This window comes from Salmo salar, chromosome 26 (genome assembly GCF_965601325.2).
Source record: "Salmo salar chromosome 26, fSalSal1, whole genome shotgun sequence".
Taxonomy (NCBI): domain Eukaryota; kingdom Metazoa; phylum Chordata; class Actinopteri; order Salmoniformes; family Salmonidae; genus Salmo; species Salmo salar.
The window spans coordinates 26,188,030-26,212,606 of record NC_138316.1 but is presented as its reverse complement, the minus strand read 5'-3'; the positions used below and the strand labels follow the sequence as shown (position 1 = coordinate 26,212,606).

The 24,577-nt window shown below is 45.2% G+C and overlaps 1 protein-coding gene across 17 annotated transcripts in view; it reads right to left on the bottom strand.

Annotated features, from left to right (window-relative positions):
• Positions 1-365: 365 nt before the first annotated feature.
• Positions 366-24,577, bottom strand: part of sox6 (SRY-box transcription factor 6) — a 199,772-nt gene continuing 175,560 nt past the window's right edge. For 12 of the 17 annotated variants that reach the window (XM_045708398.2, XM_082969573.1, XM_082969572.1 and 9 more), the window contains 3 exons: positions 8,786-9,028; positions 7,165-7,381; positions 366-6,063 (listed from right to left, as the gene is read on the bottom strand). In XM_045708398.2, the coding sequence (XP_045564354.1) occupies positions 5,751-6,063; positions 7,165-7,381; positions 8,786-9,028 (773 nt within the window). In that variant the 3' untranslated portion in view covers positions 366-5,750. The remainder of the gene's footprint in view (positions 6,064-7,164; positions 7,382-8,785; positions 9,029-24,577) is intronic. The other 5 variants (XM_082969577.1, XM_082969578.1, XM_082969579.1 and 2 more) reach the window with 2 other exon arrangements.

Genomic DNA, 24,577 nt, shown 5'->3' with positions numbered 1-24,577 from the left:
GCTGCAGGGTTTCAGAAAATAGCATCATTGTCTTGAGACAAAAGGTAATAAACATAAATGTATTGCTTTGTTTAAGTAACATATGATATTTTAGGCATGAGGTTGAGGATGTCCGAAAATGGACACCATACTGTAATGTAATCTCTACCATTAGTTAATGTGAACATCAGTTTGTGGCACTCATTCTAATGATAAACTATGACTTATGGGCCACCTTCGGTAAATAATTGTCCTTATAAAAATGCAATCCCACACTGCAGTAGAAAATAAAATGTTGAAAAGTATCATGAGAAATCAATGTAGTTTTTGCATGAGAAATCAATGGACAATCAATGCACAACAACAACAAAATAGAGACTCGGATCTTAAAACAAAATGTCTCTTTAATTTGTAAGTGTCAACAGCAGTACAAAATATGGGAGTGATGGTGAGACTTTGTCACACAATTTCTTACTCTTTTACGCAAAAGGAGGAAACTCTTGAGGTAAATGAGCTTAAACAGGCAGTTATACAACCCACTCCTGCCTTGTTACATCAATGGATTGAGTAGATATAGAAAGATGATGTTACATTACAATATGCCTGAACGCATCCTGTGGGGAACACAACCTAGATATTTGCACACATTACTAAGGTGCCTAGATACACCCAAATGTGTCAGTCATCTGGTGTATTTTATTTGATATAGTGTATTAATACTACCAACACAGAGGAGACTGGTCTCCAATACATACCACTGTAGAATTATTTCACCTTAAGTTTACCTCACGTCAATACTGCACATGGAAACCAAAGACTTGCTGGTTTACATTTTGAAGCCAAGCAAAATAAAATATTTTAGTACCTTTTCCTTTTTTATTTTAACAATAATATCCTCAGCAAGTAGCTGTCCTTTTGTACTGTATGAAGAAGAAAGTGAACACAAATGTGATGGCAACCTTTTTTTAAGTTCAATTAAAAACTTTACACTGGACTGTACAAGATATTATGATAAACTATTTACATTTTCAGAATTAAAACTTTTTTCAAAGCAGCAACAGACACTATTTCATGTTCTCTAGTTACGCCCTTAACAATACCTGCCATGGGCCTAGGTACCTGCCAAGAAAACTACGCAGAAAACTGTATCAGTCTGCCAGCGCTTTCAAAACAGCAACAGCCCCAGCGACAGAAGACCCACACACAGTGTTGCTTGAGAGACAAAAAATGAATCTAGAAAGCAAAGTACCATTGACAACTGTATAAATTGTCCCCAACAGCAAATGTTACACTCCTGAACAGCAGCTAGCATGCCAGTCCAGCATGTCAGTGAATTGTGCTAATTAAATTAACACAGAGAACATTCCCACCATATACATCACAAAGTTCAATGACAGAAAAAATTATTACAGTTATTAAGTTATTGAAACAGCATACAAGCTTTGTCTTCAGTTGTTGAATTTTGTTCGCATTTACATGGCTGAGAGACAGATGGATTAATAGAAAAGGTCATGACTACACTTTGCTGATGGCTGGATGGGCTACCTTTAAAAAGGTCAGCAACACATAGAAAAGGACAAAAAGAGTATAGGCCTAGAATACACACGAGTGGCTCTGCATTGTGCCACGTTAAAACTAATAAATATTTGCACACTCCCTTCAATTTCAGCTCCCCAAGAACTTGTGTAAAATTGCCAAGGAATAAAATCCTCTTGGGTCATTCTAATTTTAAATGTAACAAATGCATGCAGATGTGCAATTAAAATGTAGCTATTCATTTATGCTACTGTCAACCCCTCCGTTCAAATTTGGCACATAACAGTATAACCACCGAGGGCTGTGAAAAACACAAAACACTAGTGATAAGGTATGTCGCTAGGATTGAGTCATGATTGCAAACGCAAGTTGACTAATAAAAACATATACATCTTAACTGCTTGTTGTTCAGATGAATTTTAGCACTGTCCCTATGAAAGATACAGAGTACTTTATTTGTACCGACTGTGCATGTAATTAGATACAAATGAAGTTATTTATTTAAAAAATGTTTGTCCTTAATGTCCAAGGCTAAGGAGTACAGCTTGGGTTTTGACTGGCTCCTTGAATTGTCTGAGGGAGGTCATTGAAACGCTAGCATGAAGGGGCCTGTCTGTCTATCTCAGCTACAGCTCCGTCCAATACTGCTCTCTCAACCGTCCAATACTGCTCTCTTCAACTGGGAGAAATATTCAGAATCTACATGACGTACCTGTCAGTTTTAAGAACATGGATCGACATACACTGATGTAAAAAAGGAAGAAAAAAAGAACAGTCAAATACATAACTTATACTTCACTAAGTACTTATGAACAAAAATATAATTCTATTTCCTATGTTGTATTTACAATAAAATCTATAATGAAATGGTGAATTTATTGAAAAATGAAGCTCCAATTCATTAAACATATTTTTTTTTCTCTCTGATTGTCCTTTCATTATGTTCTACTGACAATTTTAGAGCCAACAGTGGCTAATAAATACAATAAAATGTCTATACTCACTATATAGCTTCAAATACAATATACAAAACAAAACATATGTGACCAATAAAATGCGTGTCTGAAATCCGGTGTTTCTCAGCTAACCAGTTACTATGCAAGCCTTCTGTCGAGTTCACCGCTCAGTCTCTCGCGCGCGCTGTCTCTCTCCCCTTGGTGGCCCTGGAGCTTAGACAAAGTGTTCATTCACTACACATGTCTTTGCATAAATAAACAAAACAAGACGACTGAAAAATGATTCAAATCTGGTAACTGTGAGAACGAGCCCACGAGTCCAAGTCGTCGGGACTTTTGTTCATTCAGGTTTTTTTCTGGTACAACAGCTTCACATTAGTCAGAATTGATAAAAATACAATTTATATCCAGTGCTTATAACACTTATGAAACATTGTCTCCTTGCGAGATATAAGTTCTTCGTTTTTTTTTGTTTTTTTTTGTTATACAAGCGCAGTCAAGTTTCAGTCCTATCAACAGTCCTTTTTTAACTACCAGCCCACTGAATTGGTTAGGCATGGACATAGAAATATGTACAAATCACGTACAAATCAACCAATCAACCAGCAAACAGAAGTAACAGCTTAAAAACCTAGACATGTTGACCTGGAGGGAAATCCGTTTAGGTTTGTGTATGGGAGGAAATCCTAGAAAAAAGCATTGTACCTTAAAACAACAATAGCAACAAAGAAACCAACCAACCAAAAAAATTAAAATAAACTGAAATGGAAATTAATAATGAGGTGCTTAAAAACTTCTAAGACTTAAGATAAATGCTTCAAACGTGGACACAGCACAATAAAAGCCAGCTCTGAATGGGTCGAGAAAAATGTAAAGTACTAAAGAGCCATCTGTATCAATTAGACCTGGGAGAGTAATGCAGTGACCAGCAGTAGGAGGGAGTCCTGGCCATGCAGACAGCCAGCGCTGGTGACCAGCCATTTAGATCATTTTAAACCTCTGGGCTTGGTCTGAAATGGACAGGTTCAAGGGCACGGGAGGAGAATAGCCGGGCTCATGCATTAATAATGCTGCATTTGAGATGATATCCACTCGTCAGTCATTTTAATAATCCCCCACAGCTTGATGTACTTGTTCCATCTGCTTGCCAGCGCCTAGTGGCTGGGCCAGGGCGGGAGCCAGGGTGGAGGCCTCACTGCCTGCGCTTTGATGGAGAGCACAATAAGCGCTACGTGCCCCGTCCTTATTGTTCCCCCTCTCTCCTCTCCCCAGCGTAGCACTGCCTGCCACTCTGAGCCAGATGGCACCCCCTGGGTGTGGGGGTTGCCATGGGAAGGGGTCAAGACAGGGCAGGGGCAGGGCAGAGAGGGAGGCACTTAGTCCTTCTGGCCTGTAGGAGGGCTGTATTATGGACAGTAGGGCCTTGACTGCTGGCCATCACTAGCTGTTTCTCCATAGGTAACAACCTGGGATCTGTTCAACTGGTAAAAGAACCATTCAAGAGGTAAAGGACTTTCAGTTTGTGACTGATTGTCACAAGATTAAGAGCTGATTGATTGTGTTATATTTCATACTCATTGTCTGTATGTAAATAAAATACAGAAGTGCAATTTCAATTGCTCTAAAATACTTATGTTTAACTTTATGTAAAATAGGCAACTGGCCATTATAAAACAACACACATTTTGTTCAATATAAAATATTAACTTAGTTGAAAAATGAAGTAGTAAGTGTTAATATCTAAGTGCATGAATGTAGAGAATCACCATCTCAGATCTGGTGTGATTTATGAAATACTGTTGTGTTTAATATGACTTGTTAGAATGTAATACTTCGTCTGTAACCCTCCTTTAATAAAAACACGATGTTATTCCCTCACACACTGCCTCTTCTCTTAAGACTGCTGCAGTAGTTAACTCTGCTTTAAGACCTTCTCGTGTCAATTTAAGATTTACAATGTCGAAAAAATACTTAAGATTAAAAAAAAAATGTTAAGACCAAAGACTTTAAAACTTGATGCCCCAGTAGGGGCTAAAGTGTTTAACCGAATGTACTGTAGCTACACATTGTAAAACAGCAATTTGTGATTATAATGCCCCCAAAGCTGCCTTTCACTGCCTTTCCAATCCCACAGATTGGATGCTTTTGGCTCCTTGGAATTCTGGCCTGATTACAATCACTCTGATTAAGAACTTGGTAAGACTGAGTTGAAGAATGAGCAGAGAGTGTGAGGGGAGTGTTACAGTGCTCTGTGTTAGACTGGGCTGGTGACATGAGCTGGAGAGGGACAGGGAGAGAAGGGCCTGTTGGTCACCGCATTGGTCTCCATGGAGAACAGCTGCCATTATGAACAAGCACACCTGAAGCTATTGCATCACTTCCTGTTCCTGCCCTAGACACAGCACACTGTCTCCAGATTCCTGAGTGTTTCAATATAGAAGGTATATATAGAAACTGGATTTTGTAGCCGCACTAAGATATTAAGAGATTGTTTAAGACTCGAGTCTCTCCCTCGAGACTCAAACAAATTATTTTAGAGAAAAAAACCTTGAAACGTTTGGCACATCTGCACGAAATTGTACAGTATGTTAATAATACCAATAATAATTATAATAATAATAATAATAATACTAATACAATTAATAATAAGGGAGTCTGATTATGTCCCAGAATTGTGGAATTGTTCTGTTTGTTTGTTTTTAGTTAATATGAATTTCCAAATATTTTGTTTTCTAAATAGTTTCAAATAAATTCGTATTTAAAACATTCACAAGCTGTTGGCTGGCACAGCATACCTGAGTGAGAATATATAACTCCCATCAAAAACAGTAATGAAATCTATTAAAAGCATTTAACTGAAGAGAAAAAAATAATATGTATATCATAAGAAAAAAAGTAAGACTGTAAGAATTATGGATTCATATCAAACGTTACATTTCAAGTCCTGTCATCCAAAGTTGTATGGGCAATAACCTAATTGTGTAAATGTCCATGAACAAAACACAAAAAATAAACGATGAGATAATAAAAAAACAAAAACTAAATGAACAAAACCAAACTGCTTCACACACTGTAAGAAACATTTAAGACCTTTAGCTGTTGATTCTGACGCAGCCACATATGCATGCAGGCTCCTAAATGATAAATCAACAGAACCAGTTCTTTTTTGTTCTGTATTTTTTCTGTTCTTCTGTTTCTCCTCCTTCAGTCAGTCTTCCGCCCTGGGGATGGTTCTCCGGTATGAATGTGTGTATGTCTCGGCTCAGGTGTTGAGAGGCCTCAGTTGGCGCTGACGATGGGCTCCAGTGTCTCAGTCTCACTGCTGTAGTCCGATTTGGGCTCCTCGTCAAAGTCCTCGTACATGTCCATCTCATCTACCCCTCCGTTGATGATGGGGTCGTTGGTTAACATGGCACTGGGCTCTATCTTCATGTTGTAGGTGCTCTGGATGACGGGAATGGCCGGCTCCGGGCTTGCTGAGGCACTGGAGCACTCCGACGTCATGTGAGGGGAGGGTGTGGTTGTTGCCATGGCTATGGCCCCAGGGTAGACCACGCCGGCGCTGGTGCTGATGGGGATTTGCGGTTGTTGCCTGTAGGGAGAAATGAAAGGACAGTTAGAGAGAGAGACTATTAGACACGTTTGTTCCTGTTTCATCATTATAATCCAGACTAAATTCTCTTAACAATATCAGTTCTGTGTTATTTGAAGTAAAAAGGCTTTACTTCAAATCTGTATTAAGGAAAACAATTAGAATCACATGGGATGAGCAAATGGAAAGAATGCTGACAGTGTGTGTGCTGCTCGAGTCAACCCTAAAGACACCTCCACTTCAGCACTTCAACTGAGAGCTAGCTGGATTAACTGTTCTCCACAGAGGTGTGTTCTCAGCCAATGGTTCTGTGAAAATGATTTGGGAGAACAGTTGTCCAGACAGCACCGTTCTGAGTCGTTCTGAAACGGCACCCAGTTTATTGGTAACATAAAGCCGATTGGTGGTTAGTGCTCTCTCTCTCTCTCTCTCATCTGGTGTTTTAGCAGTGATTGATACTCCAGTGATCGTATAGCTTACGGGTGATGAGGGAACACCTGGAGAAGCCTTCTCCTTACTGACCACACGCAGTAAATTAGGAAGTTAAGCTCCAGACAGCTGCCCTCCAGCCCTCTGTAAATCTATACTTATGCTTTATATCCTGTAATAATGTCAGCATCTCTTTCTCTGCTATTGCAGTCGGCTATTGTCTCAAATTGATAAATCACTACTATTAAAAAGCACTTGACAGTAAAGTGGATGAGGAAATGTGTTTGACTTGGGGTTTCATTAATGCTCCGCAAATCGGTTGGAAATTGCGTACGACGAACTATCACCACCGTCATCACTACACGTGGAGAAAAAAATAACACGTTTTTTTTACGGAAAAGGGAAACTAGTTAAAACATTATTCATCTATTCTGAGGGCTGTATAACATACATGATTTAACGGGTTGATGAATTGGGTTGATTCGAAGTTCAGGGGCTTAGTGTGACAAGTTACAGACACACTACAACAATCTTTAGTGTAAGCACAGTGAAGAGAGAGTCTGTTCTCAGGCAAAAAGCCAACTGATTTCAGAATAGTCATTTAGCTGTATGTCTACGTGTGTGTGTGTCGCGCCTGTGCTCTAAGCCTGGCGTTCTTCACTGTGCACCTACCCCACAGTGAAGAACTGCCTCATCTCTTGCCGTCGCGAGCGCATCATCTGCTTGTACTCGCCGATGCGGAGCTTCTTCCCGTCGATGATGCAGGTCCTCTTGGGCCGGGGCTTGTACTTGTAGTTGGGGTACTTCTCCAGGTGGATCTTACTGAGACGGGCCTGCTCCTCATAGAACGGCTGCTTCTCCTGGTTGGTCATAGACTTCCAGCGAGAGCCTGTAACACAGCAGACACACAGATATCAGTAAAACATACACTTTCAACGTACATTTTCACTACTGAGGTGTAAAAAGTTAATAAGAATCAATAGATATATCAATGCAAATAGGAGTTTCCATTGTGGATACAGTATATTATTTTGTGGTCTCTGTAGTAACCATGTAAACCCATAAAGCCAGTGGCTGGGCTGTGGGTGAGTTAACAGAAACTACACCAGGCCTGTAAATAGTCTCCAGCTGATCTCTAGTGTGTCCTGCTCCTGCCTGGGTGACGCCACTTTTAAAGGCTGTGATCTATTGACTCTCAGTGCAGTGGGGACGAGACCCATTTAACCACTGTCATTTTTCATGACAAACACTGACGGCAGTGACATGGCGGTAAATCCATCTGTAAGCCAGGGCTGATTGAGCCACTGTGGCGAATCAGACAACATGCCACCCCCCGCCTCCCTCCGCCTCACCCCGCCTCACCCCCCCACTCCCACTGGTACCGGGCTACAAATGTTTATGTCCACATAGACAGGTATTAACCACAGAGCACACTAGATTAATTAAACACACCTAAATGAGCATAAAAGTCATTAAGAGATTAAAACTGTTACAAAGGTTTTAAGTTATACCCTGTCTGAATCAAATGTGCAGTTGGAAAAACCTGACTTTTTTATACGGAGAACAAATATTTTCTACATATCAATGAACGACTGTAGATTTCAGCTCTGGACCGCCAGACCGTTGGGTCTCCCGTCACGAACAGTAACGTGTTTCATTCTGTCCGTCAGGCAATTTGCCTCCACAGTGTTCCACTGTTTCATGAATGGCGTTCTGTTTCTTCTTGTTGTTAACATAGTAGTTTAAACACTACACGTTTATCACTATTGCCAACAGCCAAACAGCCTAGTGTTTATACCCAGCTGAGGGAAGATTTGTGGGAGAGAGAGAGAGAGCGGGGGGGGGGGGGGGGGCTGTTGAGAAGGATTACACTACACCAGGCTTTTCAAAAGGGAAGACGCTTTTGGGCTTTTGCTATGGTTTCAATTCATTGTGCTTAATAGGGAACATTTGATTTTAACAAAAGCCTACAACATAATTTAATAATAAACTGATTGTATCAAGTCTATAAGGACTGTTTTTTCAGCATCTGTGGGAGAGACAAAATTCTCATTGACAACCCTAAGAATGCTAGTTTCAACAAACCTATAAAAAAATATATTTTCTTTTTTTTTTCATGCCAGTTTCCTGACTTTCTGACCAAATCTGATCCTGTTCCTTCCAACTTGGTCTGAATTTTTTTTAAAACATAATCTAACACAGGAAGGCTAACAGACTGTAACAGACTCTGTAATGGCTGGATGAAGGGGAGAGGTATGGCTGGAAGAGAGAGAGAGAAAGAAGAAAGGCTTACCCAGGATCTTGCTGATGTTGGAGTTGTGCATGTCTGGGAAGGCTTGGAGGATCTTGCGGCGCTCATCTTTGGCCCACACCATGAAGGCGTTCATGGGTCTCTTGATGTGGGGCTCGTTGCTGTTCCTCCCCCGGGCTTCTCTGTAGACCCGTGCCTCGGCTGTGCTGGCGCCTCCTGTAGGCCAACAATAATACTGTTGTGGTTTATCTGCTCCGGTACCAGAGCCATTCAGAGCTTTCCACCCTGGAAACACCAGAGTAGGAACAAGAAGGAGAAGAGAGAGCGAGGCGAGCAATTAATCAACTGCCACGAGCCACGTTCAACCCCCATACCCAATGGGCTGTCATCACTACTACTGAGACTGAGACTGGGGCTGAGACTGGGGCTGGACTGGGATCAAACTAGACCAGGGGTAGGGTTGGTGATGGGGCTGGACTGAGACCAGACCAGGGGTAGAGTTGGTGATGGGGCTGGACTGAGACCAGACCAGGGGTAGGGTTGGTGATGGGGCTGGACTGAGACCAGACCAGGGGTAGGGTAGGGTTGGTGATGGGGCTGGACTGAGACCAGACCAGGGGTAGAGTTGGTGATGGGGCTGGACTGAGACCAGACCAGGGGTAGGGTAGAGTTGGTGATGGGGCTGGACTGAGACCAGACCAGGGGTAGAGTAGGGTTGGTGATGGGGCTGGACTGAGACCAGACCAGGGGTAGAGTTGGTGATGGGGCTGGACTGAGACCAGACCAGGGGTAGGGTAGGGTTGGTGATGGGGCTGGACTGAGACCAGACCAGGGGTAGGGTTGGTGATGGGGCTGGACTGAGACCAGACCAGGGGTAGGGTAGGGTTGGTGATGGGGCTGGACTGAGACCAGACCAGGGGTAGGGTTGGTGATGGGGCTGGACTGAGACCAGACCAGGGGTAGGGTTGGTGCTGGACTGAGACCAGACCAGGGGTAGGGTTGGTGCTGGAACTGGACTGAGACCAGACCAGGGGTAGGGTAGGGTTGGTGCTGGAGCTGGACTGAGACCAGACCAGGGGTAGGGTAGGGTTGGTGCTGGAACTGGACTGAGACCAGACCAGGGGTAGGGTAGGGTTGGTGCTGGACTGACACCAGACCAGGGGTAGGGTAGGGTTGGTGCTGGACTGAGACCAGACCAGGGGTAGGGTTGGTGTTGGACTGAGACCAGACCAGGGGTAGGGTTGGTGCTGGGGCTGGACTGCGACCAGACCGGGAGTAGGGTAGGGTTGGTGCTGGATAGGACTGAGACCAGACCAGGGGTAGGGTAGGGTTGGTGCTGGACTGACACCAGACCAGGGGTAGGGTTGGTGTTGGACTGAGACCAGACCAGGGGTAGGGTTGGTGATGGGGCTGGACTGAGACCAGACCAGGGGTAGGGTTGGTGCTGGAACTGGACTGAGACCAGACCAGGGGTAGGGTAGGGTTGGTGCTGGAGCTGGACTGAGACCAGACCAGGGGTAGGGTAGGGTTGGTGCTGGAACTGGACTGAGACCAGACCAGGGGTAGGGTAGGGTTGGTGCTGGACTGACACCAGACCAGGGGTAGGGTAGGGTTGGTGCTGGACTGAGACCAGACCAGGGGTAGGGTTGGTGTTGGACTGAGACCAGACCAGGGGTAGGGTTGGTGCTGGGGCTGGACTGCGACCAGACCGGGAGTAGGGTAGGGTTGGTGCTGGATAGGACTGAGACCAGACCAGGGGTAGGGTAGGGTTGGTGCTGGACTGACACCAGACCAGGGGTAGGGTTGGTGTTGGACTGAGACCAGACCAGGGGTAGGGTTGGTGATGGGGCTGGACTGAGACCAGACCAGGGGTAGGGTAGGGTTGGTGATGGGGCTGGACTGAGACCAGACCAGGGGTAGAGTAGGGTTGGTGATGGGGCTGGACTGAGACCAGACCAGGGGTAGAGTAGGGTTGGTGATGGGGCTGGACTGAGACCAGACCAGGGGTAGGGTTGGTGATGGGGCTGGACTGAGACCAGACCAGGGGTAGGGTTGGTGCTGGACTGAGACCAGACCAGGGGTAGGGTTGGTGCTGGACTGAGACCAGACCAGGGGTAGGGTTGGTGCTGGAACTGGACTGAGACCAGACCAGACCAGGAGTAGGGTAGGGTTGGTGCTGGACTGAGACCAGACCAGGGGTAGGGTAGGGTTGGTGCTGGAACTGGACTGAGACCAGACCAGGGGTAGAGTAGGGTTGGTGCTGGAGCTGGACTGAGACCAGACCAGGGGTAGGGTAGGGTTGGTGCTGGAACTGGACTGAGACCAGACCAGGGGTAGGGTAGGGTTGGTGCTGGACTGACACCAGACCAGGGGTAGGGTAGGGTTGGTGCTGGACTGAGACCAGACCAGGGGTAGGGTTGGTGTTGGACTGAGACCAGACCAGGGGTAGGGTTGGTGCTGGGGCTGGACTGCGACCAGACCGGGAGTAGGGTAGGGTTGGTGCTGGATAGGACTGAGACCAGACCAGGGGTAGGGTAGGGTTGGTGCTGGAGCTGGACTGAGACCAGACCAGGGGTAGGGTTGGTGCTGGACTGAGACCAGACCAGGAGTAGGGTAGGATTGGTGCTGGGGCTGGACTGAGACTAGACCAGGGGTAGGGTAAGGTTGGTGCTGGGGATGGACTGAGACCAGACCAGGGGTAGGATAGGGTTGGTGCTGGATAGGACTGAGACCAGACCAGGGGTAGGGTTGGTGCTGGAGCTGGACTGAGACCAGACCAAGGGTTGGGTAGGGTTGGTGCTGGAGCTGGACTGAGACCAGACCAGGGGTAGGGTTGGTGCTGGAGCTGGACTGACACCAGACCAGGGGTAGGGTAGGGTTGGTGCTAGGAATGGACTGAGACCAGGGGTAGGGTAGAGTTGGTGCCTGGGCTGGACTGAGACCAGACCAGGGGTAGGATTGGTGCTGGGACTGGACTGAGACCAGACCAGGGTTAGGGGAGGGTTGGTGCTGGGAGTGGACTGAGACCAGACCAGGGTTAGGGGAGGGTTGGTGCTGGGAGTGGACTGAGACCAGACCAGGCATAGGGTTGGTGCTGGGAATGGACTGAGACCAGACCAGGGGTAGGGTTGGTGCTGGAGCTGGACTGAGACCAGACCAGGGGTAGGGTAGGGTTGGTGCTGGGGCTGGACTGAGACCAGACCAGGGTTAGGGGAGGGTTGGTGCTGGGAGTGGACTGAGACCAGACCAGGCGTAGGGTTGGTGCTGGGAATGGACTGAGACCAGACCAGGGGTAGGGTTGGTGCTGGAGCTGGACTGAGACCAGACCAGGGGTAGGGTAGGGTTGGTGCTGGACTGAGACCAGACCAGGGGTAGGGTAGGGTTGGTGCTGGGCTGAGACCAGACCAGGGGTAGGGTTGGTGCTGGACTGAGACCAGACTAGGGGTAGGTTTGGTGCTGGACTGAGACCAGACCAGGGGTAGGTTTGGTGCTAGACTGAGACCAGACCAGGGGTAGGGTTGGTGCTAGACTGAGACCAGACCAGGGGTAGGGTTGGTGCTAGACTGAGACCAGACCAGAGGTAGGGTTGGTGCTAGACTACACGGTGAAGGAAATTGAGTTCTCAAGGTTCCTTTCCACTGGACCAGACTGGCTCTGACGACTGGATTTGACGAGCATGTTTTGAATGTAGAACAAGTGGACATTGTGAGAGTAGGGGAGCCACCCTACGGATCAACACATATATCCAAACCCAAGAGAAGAGAACCATGACTTAAATGCCTGTTAAATATTTTGTCTGGTGCTCGACAAGCATTCACACTTCTATATTCAGCCCCATACGTTTCAAACTGAAGTTCCAGAAGTTTCTTTAAAACAAGCACGAATGTCAACTTAAATAACAAATATGGTGCGTGAGGCAGTGCTTCTAAGAAAAATACAATCAAGGAGGGAAGAGACTCTGCCAAGTGCTTAATATAACATTCTTCTTCTTAAGCCCCCCCCATTTGCTTCCTTTTATATGTAAGATGTGAAAGAATTAAATAAAAGCCGTATGAATATTTAAACAAACAAAAACATGTTGATAAACAAGACTTGAAAAATAAGACAAAAAAAGCTTTCCATATGCTACCATCCATCTTTAATGATCCAAAATCTGGAAAGGAAAGCTTAGGATGACTCATGCATATTTCATCATCCACATGTGAAGTGTTCTCATTAGGATCTTCTACTAGCCCTCCATCTTGGCACACGTTACCTGCACTTTGATTTCTAGTATTATTTCAGTTGATAAACAAAATCAATCTGTTAATGAGTAATGGAGTGTAGCGCTACTCTGTGATGAATTCACTATCCACACACTCATTCACTGGCTCTATTCAGCACAGTGCAGAGATAAGCCCTAAAGTAAGACATGGCGAGAAGAGGACTGGCTCAACTTTAGACAGAGCTTTAACTATCTATAGGACAGCAGGTGAAAGACAACACATACGCACGCACGCACGCACGCACGCACACACACACACACACACACACACACACACACACACACACACACACACACACACACACACACACACACACACACACACACACACACACACACACACACACACACACACACACACACACACACACCCATGTCCTGCTGGGCTGGGGGTGGACAGCCATGTCCAGACTGATAAGGGGATGGAGGTCCTGTGGTGGTAGGCCTGATCTCTAAGAGCGAGGCCTGGGACTCGGCTGAGGCTTGGCTGGGACTCAGGGGGGACTCCGGCTGGGGTCCGACCGTTCAGCAGGAGGCCCTATTCTCCCAGGCCCCCGCTGAGCTGTGCCTCCATATAGGGCCTCCAAATCCATTTACACCAGCTCATGTTTAACAGTCATACCGACACATTTATGATCCAGAAACGCTTCCCTTTATCTGGGAGGCCAGTGCAATTTGCCTCTTCACACCGTCACGGTACATCAGCCAGAGGCCTGGGGACTCAGCTCTTGTCATTTTGCCTGCGCCAGGCAACAGTCTCAGAGCCACAGTCATATCAGGCATCAGGCATCAGGCATCAGGCATCAGGCATATCAGACCCGCTCTCATCTGCCTGCTCTGCACTGTGCATTGATGAATATAGCTACCTCTGGCTCAGACTGGCCTGCACCATACTGTTCATATGATCATCCTCCTTCAGAGCCCTGGGGAGAGACCCCGGTCAACAAGCTCTTCTAGAGCCCAGCCTTTCTTCTCCAACTTGAGGTAAAAAGCCTGTTTCTCAACAGACATACACACAAGACAAAAAACCCTCTCACACCTTCTATCTCTCCTTAAAGAAATACTTCAGGGTTTTGGCAATGCCCCTTATCTACTTTCCCAGAGTCAGATTAACTTGTGGATGCCCTTTTTATGTCTCTGTGTGCAGTTTGAAGGAAGTTGCTAACTAGCGCTAGCACAATTGCTAACGAAATGACTGGATGTCTATGGGTATCTGCTAGCTAGCGCTAGTTAGCATTGGCTCGCGATACTACCTTTAACTTCCTTCATACTGGACACAGAGACATACAAATGGTATCCACTAGTCCATCTGACTCTGGGGAAGTAGATAAAAGGCCTCATTGTAAAAAAATCTCGAAGTATCCCCTTTAACACACACATACCTGTACACGTGCCTGTTTGAGAAAAGTCTAAATGTCTTTACCTCCCTGCTTTACGCCGTCAGGATTCAGGAATAATACACTACCTCTGCTGCCACCGTCCCCACAGTACATTCATTTCATTTAGCACGCACTCACTGTACAGGATGAATTGATTTCACTTTGTTTGGTTTTGACAGCCATGTTTATTGTGCAATGAAATGTGGTGTGGCGTGGGGCTGACAGTATCCATCAACGTAGGCCAATCTGCTGACTGCCGGGCCAGATGAAGGTATTCATTAGGGCAGGAGCGTAGCGCTCACTCAGACACGACAGCCAGTGTCTGCGCCCTGGGATCGCTCGCTCTAATTTACGATGCCCCCCGTGCCATTACTCTGCCACTGACAGTGATTCAGCAATTTATATACTGGCATGCATGCATACGGGCAGAGGTGAGCCTCTTACGAGGAGGGGGACACAACACAGCCCGCCACCCTGACACCAGCGCCAGGAAACAAACCACTTCAATCAGTTCATTAGAGATGAGGCCCGTGAAGCCCTGGGTTCTGGTTCGTCAGGCGGAAGACGAGGAGGAGCACTTCTTCTCCAGTTCGTATCTGCACCAGCAGGCCATGAAAGGGAAATCTATGGCTCCTCTAAACAGTATTATAACATCCTGGTGGCTTTGTGTGAGTGTGGAACGGAGTGCTGACGGGCTAAGCAGACCCAGATTCAGAACCAGACTCAGGGCTGAGGGCTTTGTCTGTCAGTGTTGGGACTTGGAGCTGGGAGCAGAAATGAGCCTGACCCTGGGCTAGAAGGAGGTTGCTAAGAGCCGCACGATGCTACCAATCCATTGGGACAAAGGACCGCGTCCGTCCCTGCCACAGTGCTTGTGTATGGTCACATGGGAGGTCCCTGCCCCCCTCTCATTGGCCCTGCAGGGTAATCATGATGTGTCCTAATCAGAAGCAGCAGCAGCCACTGAGGGAGCTGGCAGCAGCAGCAGGGCCTATAGCTCACCAAGCATCACCCCACAAGGGTAACACGCAATTTACAACAATGCTGTTTTCTCTCTTCAATAAAACACCCAACAATGTTCTGACATTTACAAACAAGCATTAATTGATTTTTTTGCGGGGAGCGGCACGTTGGGGAAGCAGTTAGTTAGGTGTGTGATTGTGTAAATAAATACAGATGTTTAGCAGTGACAGGGCAGCCCCCAGGGTTGGGGCTGGGAAGGGGGGCGAGGGGGGGAACAGGGGAAGGCTGCTTAATCGAATTGATTGTGATTCATGAGGCCTGCAGCTCAATGTGACGGAGTGATATGAGAATCTGCTTTTAATTTGTCTCTCCCACAGACACTGAAGATGAGCAGCATGAATTACAGAGAGAGAGACAGAGGGAGAGGGAAAGAAAGAGAGAGAGAGAGAGAGAGAGAGAGAAAGAGAGAGAGAGAGAGAGGGGATAGGGAGATAGAGAGAGACAGAGAGGGAGCGAGGGGGGAGAGGGAGAGAGAGAGTGAGGGAGAGGGAGGGAGAGAGAGACAGAGAAGGACAGGGAGAGAGAGAGGAGGGGGGAGAGAGAGAGAGAGAGGGAGAGAGAGAGAGAGAGAAGGAGAGGGGGATAAAGAGAGAGGGGGACAGGGATAGAGAGAGAGAGGGAGAGAGAGAGAAGGAGAGAGGGGGGATAGAGGCAGAGAGAGAGAGACAGAGAGGGAGAGAGAGAAGGAGAGGGGGCTAGATAGAGAGAGAGAGAGAAGGGGGGTAGGGAGAGAGAGAGGGACAGAGAGGGAGAGGGAGAGAGAGAAGGAGAGGGGGATAGATAGAGAGAGAAGGGGGGGTAGGGAGAGAGAGAGGGACAGAGAGGGAGAGGGAGACAGAGAGAAGGAGAGGGGGATAGAGACAGCGAGAGAGAGAGCAGGGGAGAAGGAGAGAGGGGAAGAGAGAAAGAGGCAAAATAGAAAGAAGAGAGAGGGAAAGAAAGGTGAAAAAATGGAGAGAGTGTAGTGAAGCCCATTAGCCTATGACACCTGTGTGCTGCAGGTTCAGACTGGACCCTGTGCCGAGCAGAGCCAGAGGGCTCTGCTGCCCCTGTCTCCCCCTCCCCTTCAGCTTTGTTCTGAGGGCAACACCGACTGTCACCCCGGAATCTGCTCAGGAAGATCTGCCTCAGTGAGCAGGCAACAATCACTCCAACCTGCCAAGCCCTCCCTGCTCCACGCCCAGTGGGATCAAATCAAACACCTCTCACTAAAGGTATTTACTGCTGACAATAGGGCCTCTCCCTCCAAGGGATGGGATCAGCCCACATGCAGTGTATGGACAGATATGACACATGCAGTGTATGGACAGATATGACACATGCAGTGTATGGACAGATATGACACATGCAGTGTATGGACAGATATGACACATGCAGTGTATGGACAGATATGACACATGCAGTGTATGGACAGATATGACACATGCAGTATATGGACAGATATGACACATGCAGTGTATGGACAGATATGACACATGCAGTGTATGGACAGATATGACACATGCAGTGTATGGACAGATATGACACATGCAGTGTATGGACAGATATGACACATGCAGTGTATGGACAGATATGACACATGCAGTGTATGGACAGATATGACACATGCAGTGTATGGACAGATATGACACATGCAGTGCTCAGTGCCTCTATTCAAGCAGTGGTTCATAGTCCGCTAATTAAACAATTACATGCCGGTTGGATGCTTTGAATTCTTCTATTTCTGTGTGTGTAAAGGGAACTAACAGCTGACATGATAGCACTTGCATGCTACAGAATAGCTCTTACTTTTGTCTCCTCCATCTCCTCTCGCATGCCATCAGCCTTAAAGTGGGGCAAGGTGCATTCCTGTTCACATCTCACTATTCCAGAATGAATCAATAAAACCTGGGCAACCTGGGCTGACATGCAAAACCAACTCCCCGTCCTAACAGACTATGGCAATGACACACACAGGCACACAGGCATACACACACTCATCTCCAAGGATAGGCCTATATGAACAAAACAGAACTATTGGAAATCAAACGAACTGTATAAAGGGAATTGTCTGAATTGTCTGAATCAAGTAAATGTTTGCAAATGTCATGTTTTATCCCTTCCATCAAAAACCATTTGAATTCATTGTGTTGGGAATCAACCAACTTCACAAAGGGACACCCTAATTGATCTAATACATTACAGTTATAACTGATATGGTCTCATGTCTGAACCACCTAGTTTGAGCTCGAACAAATAGCCTCCTATGGGAACATTCAAGGCAATAAAAGTCAGCCTATAATTCACATGAACCTCTGGTTAGGAAGGGAAACAACAACATGAACCTCTGGTTAGGAAGGAAAACAACAACATGAACCTCTGGTTAGGAAGGAAAACAATATGAACCTCTGGTTAGGAAGGAAAACAACAACATGAACCTCTGGTTAGGAAGGAAAACAACAACATGAACCTCTGGTTAGGAAGGAAAACAACAACATGAACCTCTGGTTAGGAAGGAAAACAACAACATGAACCTCTGGTTAGGAAGGAAAACAACAACATGAACCTCTGGTTAGGAAGGGAAACAACATGAACCTCTGGTTAGGAAGGAAAACAACATGAACCTCTGGTTAGGAAGGAAAACAACAACATGAACCTCTGGTTAGGAAGGAAAACAACAACATGAACCTCTGGTTAGGAAGGAAAACAACATGAACCTCTGGTTAGGAAGGAAAACAACATGAACCTCTGGTTAGGAAGGAAAACAACATGAACCTCTGGTTAGGAAGGAAAACAACAACATGAACCTCTGGTTAGGAAGGAAAACAACAACATGAACCTCTGGTTAGGAAGGAAAACAACATGAACCTCTGGTTAGGAAGGAAAACAACATGAACCTCTGGTTAGGAAGGGAAACAACAACATGAACCTCTGGTTAGGAAGGAAAACAACAACATGAACCTCTGGTTAGGAAGGAAAACAATATGAACCTCTGGTTAGGAAGGAAAACAACAACATGAACCTCTGGTTAGGAAGGAAAACAACAACATGAACCTCTGGTTAGGAAGGAAAACAACAACATGAACCTCTGGTTAGGAAGGAAAACAACAACATGAACCTCTGGTTAGGAAGGAAAACAACAACATGAACCTCTGGTTAGGAAGGGAAACAACAACATGAACCTCTGGTTAGGAAGGAAAACAACATGAACCTCTGGTTAGGAAGGAAAACAACAACATGAACCTCTGGTTAGGAAGGAAAACAACAACATGAACCTCTGGTTAGGAAGGAAAACAACATGAACCTCTGGTTAGGAAGGAAAACAACATGAACCTCTGGTTAGGAAGGAAAACAACATGAACCTCTGGTTAGGAAGGAAAACAACAACATGAACCTCTGGTTAGGAAGGAAAACAACAACATGAACCTCTGGTTAGGAAGGAAAACAACATGAACCTCTGGTTAGGAAGGAAAACAACATGAACCTCTGGTTAGGAAGGGAAACAACAACATGAACCTCTGGTTAGGAAGGAAAACAACATGAACCTCTGGTTAGGAAGGGAAACAACATGAACCTCTGGTTAGGAAGGAAAACAACAACATGAACCTCTGGTTAGGAAGGAAAACAACATGAACCTCTGGTTAGGAAGGAAAACAACAACATGAACCTCTGGTTAGGAAGGGAAACAACAACATGAACCTCTGGTTAGGAAGGAAAACAACAACATGAACCTCTGGTTAGGAAGGAAAACAACAACATGAACCTCTGGTTAGGAAGGAAAACAACATGAACCTCTGGTTAGGAAGGGAAACAACAACATGAACCTCTGGTTAGGAAGGAAAACAACAACATGAACCTCTGGTTAGGAAGGGAAACAACAACATGAACCTCTGGTTAGGAAGGAAAACAACATGAACCTCTGGTTAGGAAGGAAAACAACATGAACCTCTGGTTAGGAAGGAAAACAACAACATGAACCTCTGGTTAGGAAGGAAAACAACAACATGAACCTCTGGTTAGGAAGGGAAACAACAACATGAACCTCTGGTTAGGAAGGAAAACAACAACATGAACCTCTGGTTAGGAAGGAAAACAACAACATGAACCTCTGGTTAGGAAGGAAAACAACATGAACCTCTGGTTAGGAAGGAAAACAACATGAACCTCTGGTTAGGAAGGAAAACAACAACATGAACCTCTGGTTAGGAAGGAAAACAACATGAACCTCTGGTTAGGAAGGAAAACAACAACATGAACCTCTGGTTAGGAAGGAAAACAACATGAACCTCTGGTTAGGAAGGAAAACAACAACATGAACCTCTGGTTAGGAAGGAAAACAACAACATGAACCTCTGGTTAGGAAGGGAAACAACAACATGAACCTCTGGTTAGGAAGGGAAACAACATGAACCTCTGGTTAGGAAGGAAAACAACAACATGAACCTCTGGTTAGGAAGGAAAACAACATGAACCTCTGGTTAGGAAGGAAAACAACAACATGAACCTCTGGTTAGGAAGGGAAACAACAACATGAACCTCTGGTTAGGAAGGAAAACAACAACATGAACCTCTGGTTAGGAAGGAAAACAACATGAACCTCTGGTTAGGAAGGAAAACAACAACATGAACCTCTGGTTAGGAAGGAAAACAACAACATGAACCTCTGGTTAGGAAGGAAAACAACAACATGAACCTCTGGTTAGGAAGGAAAACAACAACATGAACCTCTGGTTAGGAAGGAAAACAACATGAACCTCTGGTTAGGAAGGAAAACAACAACATGAACCTCTGGTTAGGAAGGAAAACAACAACATGAACCTCTGGTTAGGAAGGGAAACAACAACATGAACCTCTGGTTAGGAAGGAAAACAACATGAACCTCTGGTTAGGAAGGAAAACAACAACATGAACCTCTGGTTAGGAAGGAAAACAACAACATGAACCTCTGGTTAGGAAGGAAAACAACAACATGAACCTCTGGTTAGGAAGGAAAACAACATGAACCTCTGGTTAGGAAGGAAAACAACAACATGAACCTCTGGTTAGGAAGGAAAACAACAACATGAACCTCTGGTTAGGAAGGAAAACAACAACATGAACCTCTGGTTAGGAAGGGAAACAACATGAACCTCTGGTTAGGAAGGAAAACAACAACATGAACCTCTGGTTAGGAAGGAAAACAACAACATGAACCTCTGGTTAGGAAGGGAAACAACAACATGAACCTCTGGTTAGGAAGGAAAACAACAACATGAACCTCTGGTTAGGAAGGAAAACAACAACATGAACCTCTGGTTAGGAAGGAAAACAACAACATGAACCTCTGGTTAGGAAGGAAAACAACATGAACCTCTGGTTAGGAAGGAAAACAACATGAACCTCTGGTTAGGAAGGAAAACAACATGAACCTCTGGTTAGGAAGGAAAACAACATGAACCTCTGGTTAGGAAGGAAAACAACAACATGAACCTCTGGTTAGGAAGGAAAACAACAACATGAACCTCTGGTTAGGAAGGAAAACAACATGAACCTCTGGTTAGGAAGGGAAACAACAACATGAACCTCTGGTTAGGAAGGAAAACAACATGAACCTCTGGTTAGGAAGGAAAACAACAACATGAACCTCTGGTTAGGAAGGAAAACAACAACATGAACCTCTGGTTAGGAAGGAAAACAACAACATGAACCTCTGGTTAGGAAGGGAAACAACATGAACCTCTGGTTAGGAAGGAAAACAACATGAACCTCTGGTTAGGAAGGAAAACAACTTCATGAACCTCTGGTTAGGAAGGAAAACAACATGAACCTCTGGTTAGGAAGGAAAACAACAACATGAACCTCTGGTTAGGAAGGAAAACAACAACATGAACCTCTGGTTAGGAAGGGAAACAACATGAACCTCTGGTTAGGAAGGAAAACAACAACATGAACCTCTGGTTAGGAAGGAAAACAACAACATGAACCTCTGGTTAGGAAGGAAAACAACATGAACCTCTGGTTAGGAAGGAAAACAACATGAACCTCTGGTTAGGAAGGAAAACAACATGAACCTCTGGTTAGGAAGGAAAACAACATGAACCTCTGGTTAGGAAGGAAAACAACAACATGAACCTCTGGTTAGGAAGGAAAACAACAACATGAACCTCTGGTTAGGAAGGAAAACAACAACATGAACCTCTGGTTAGGAAGGAAAACAACAACATGAACCTCTGGTTAGGAAGGAAAACAACAACATGAACCTCTGGTTAGGAAGGGAAACAACAACATGAACCTCTGGTTAGGAAGGGAAACAACAACATGAACCTCTGGTTAGGAAGGAAAACAACAACATGAACCTCTGGTTAGGAAGGAAAACAACATGAACCTCTGGTTAGGAAGGAAAACAACATGAACCTCTGGTTAGGAAGGGAAACAACAACATGAACCTCTGGTTAGGAAGGGAAACAACAACATGAACCTCTGGTTAGGAAGGGAAACAACATGAACCTCTGGTTAGGAAGGGAAACAACAACATGAACCTCTGGTTAGGAAGGGAAACAACAACATGAACCTCTGGTTAGGAAGGAAAACAACATGAACCTCTGGTTAGGAAGGGAAACAACATGAACCTCTGGTTAGGAAGGAAAACAACAACATGAACCTCTGGTTAGGAAGGAAAACAACATGAACCTCTGGTTAGGAAGGAAAACAACAACATGAACCTCTGGTTAGGAAGGAAAACAATATGAACCTCTGGTTAGGAAGGGAAACAACAACATGAACCTCTGGTTAGGAAGGGAAACAACATGAACCTCTGGTTAGGAAGGAAAACAACAACATGAACCTCTGGTTAGGAAGGAAAACAACAACATGAACCTCTGGTTAGGAAGGAAAACAACAACATGAACCTCTGGTTAGGAAGGAAAACAACATGAACCTCTGGTTAGGAAGGAAAACAACATGAACCTCTGGTTAGGAAGGAAAACAACATGAACCTCTGGTTAGGAAGGAAAACAACAACATGAACCTCTGGTTAGGAAGGAAAACAACAACATGAACCTCTGGTTAGGAAGGAAAACAACAACATGAACCTCTGGTTAGGAAGGAAAACAACAACATGAACCTCTGGTTAGGAAGGAAAACAACATGAACCTCTGGTTAGGAAGGAAAACAACAACATGAACCTCTGGTTAGGAAGGAAAACAACATGAACCTCTGGTTAGGAAGGAAAACAACATGAACCTCTGGTTAGGAAGGGAAACAACAACATGAACCTCTGGTTAGGAAGGGAAACAACATGAACCTCTGGTTAGGAAGGGAAACAACAACATGAACCTCTGGTTAGGAAGGAAAACAACATGAACCTCTGGTTAGGAAGGGAAACAACATGAACCTCTGGTTAGGAAGGAAAACAACAACATGAACCTCTGGTTAGGAAGGAAAACAACAACATGAACCTCTGGTTAGGAAGGGAAACAACAACATGAACCTCTGGTTAGGAAGGAAAACAACATGAACCTCTGGTTAGGAAGGAAAACAACATGAACCTCTGGTTAGGAAGGAAAACAACAACATGAACCTCTGGTTAGGAAGGAAAACAACATGAACCTCTGGTTAGGAAGGAAAACAACAACATGAACCTCTGGTTAGGAAGGAAAACAACAACATGAACCTCTGGTTAGGAAGGAAAACAACAACATGAACCTCTGGTTAGGAAGGAAAACAACAACATGAACCTCTGGTTAGGAAGGAAAACAACAACATGAACCTCTGGTTAGGAAGGAAAACAACAACATGAACCTCTGGTTAGGAAGGAAAACAACATGAACCTCTGGTTAGGAAGGAAAACAACAACATGAACCTCTGGTTAGGAAGGGAAACAACATGAACCTCTGGTTAGGAAGGGAAACAACAACATGAACCTCTGGTTAGGAAGGAAAACAACAACATGAACCTCTGGTTAGGAAGGAAAACAACATGAACCTCTGGTTAGGAAGGGAAACAACATGAACCTCTGGTTAGGAAGGAAAACAACAACATGAACCTCTGGTTAGGAAGGGAAACAACAACATGAACCTCTGGTTAGGAAGGAAAACAACAACATGAACCTCTGGTTAGGAAGGAAAACAACAACATGAACCTCTGGTTAGGAAGGAAAACAACATGAACCTCTGGTTAGGAAGGAAAACAACAACATGAACCTCTGGTTAGGAAGGGAAACAACAACATGAACCTCTGGTTAGGAAGGAAAACAACATGAACCTCTGGTTAGGAAGGAAAACAACATGAACCTCTGGTTAGGAAGGAAAACAACAACATGAACCTCTGGTTAGGAAGGGAAACAACAACATGAACCTCTGGTTAGGAAGGAAAACAACATGAACCTCTGGTTAGGAAGGAAAACAACAACATGAACCTCTGGTTAGGAAGGAAAACAACAACATGAACCTCTGGTTAGGAAGGGAAACAACAACATGAACCTCTGGTTAGGAAGGGAAACAACAACATGAACCTCTGGTTAGGAAGGAAAACAACAACATGAACCTCTGGTTAGGAAGGAAAACAACAACATGAACCTCTGGTTAGGAAGGAAAACAACATGAACCTCTGGTTAGGAAGGAAAACAACATGAACCTCTGGTTAGGAAGGAAAACACAACATGAACCTCTGGTTAGGAAGGAAAACAACATGAACCTCTGGTTAGGAAGGAAAACAACATGAACCTCTGGTTAGGAAGGGAAACAACAACATGAACCTCTGGTTAGGAAGGAAAACAACAACATGAACCTCTGGTTAGGAAGGGAAACAACAACATGAACCTCTGGTTAGGAAGGAAAACAACATGAACCTCTGGTTAGGAAGGAAAACAACAACATGAACCTCTGGTTAGGAAGGAAAACAACATGAACCTCTGGTTAGGAAGGAAAACAACAACATGAACCTCTCAAAATAATCATCTGATAATAAACTGAACAACAGCTCTGAGCTACCAAGACAAATAAACACAACATCACTGTCTGTTACTGTACAACACTACTGTTCCTCCTACCCCATAATAAGTCTATTAGCCTATTTCTACTTAGCCAAGCTGATGAACTCTGTTTCCTGCCTCCCTGCATCTCTCAACGCCCCCTTTGTTCTCCCAGGACCCTCTCTGGCGGAGGCGCTTTAGACAAACACACAACCCGCGTGCCATACTACTTCTACCAA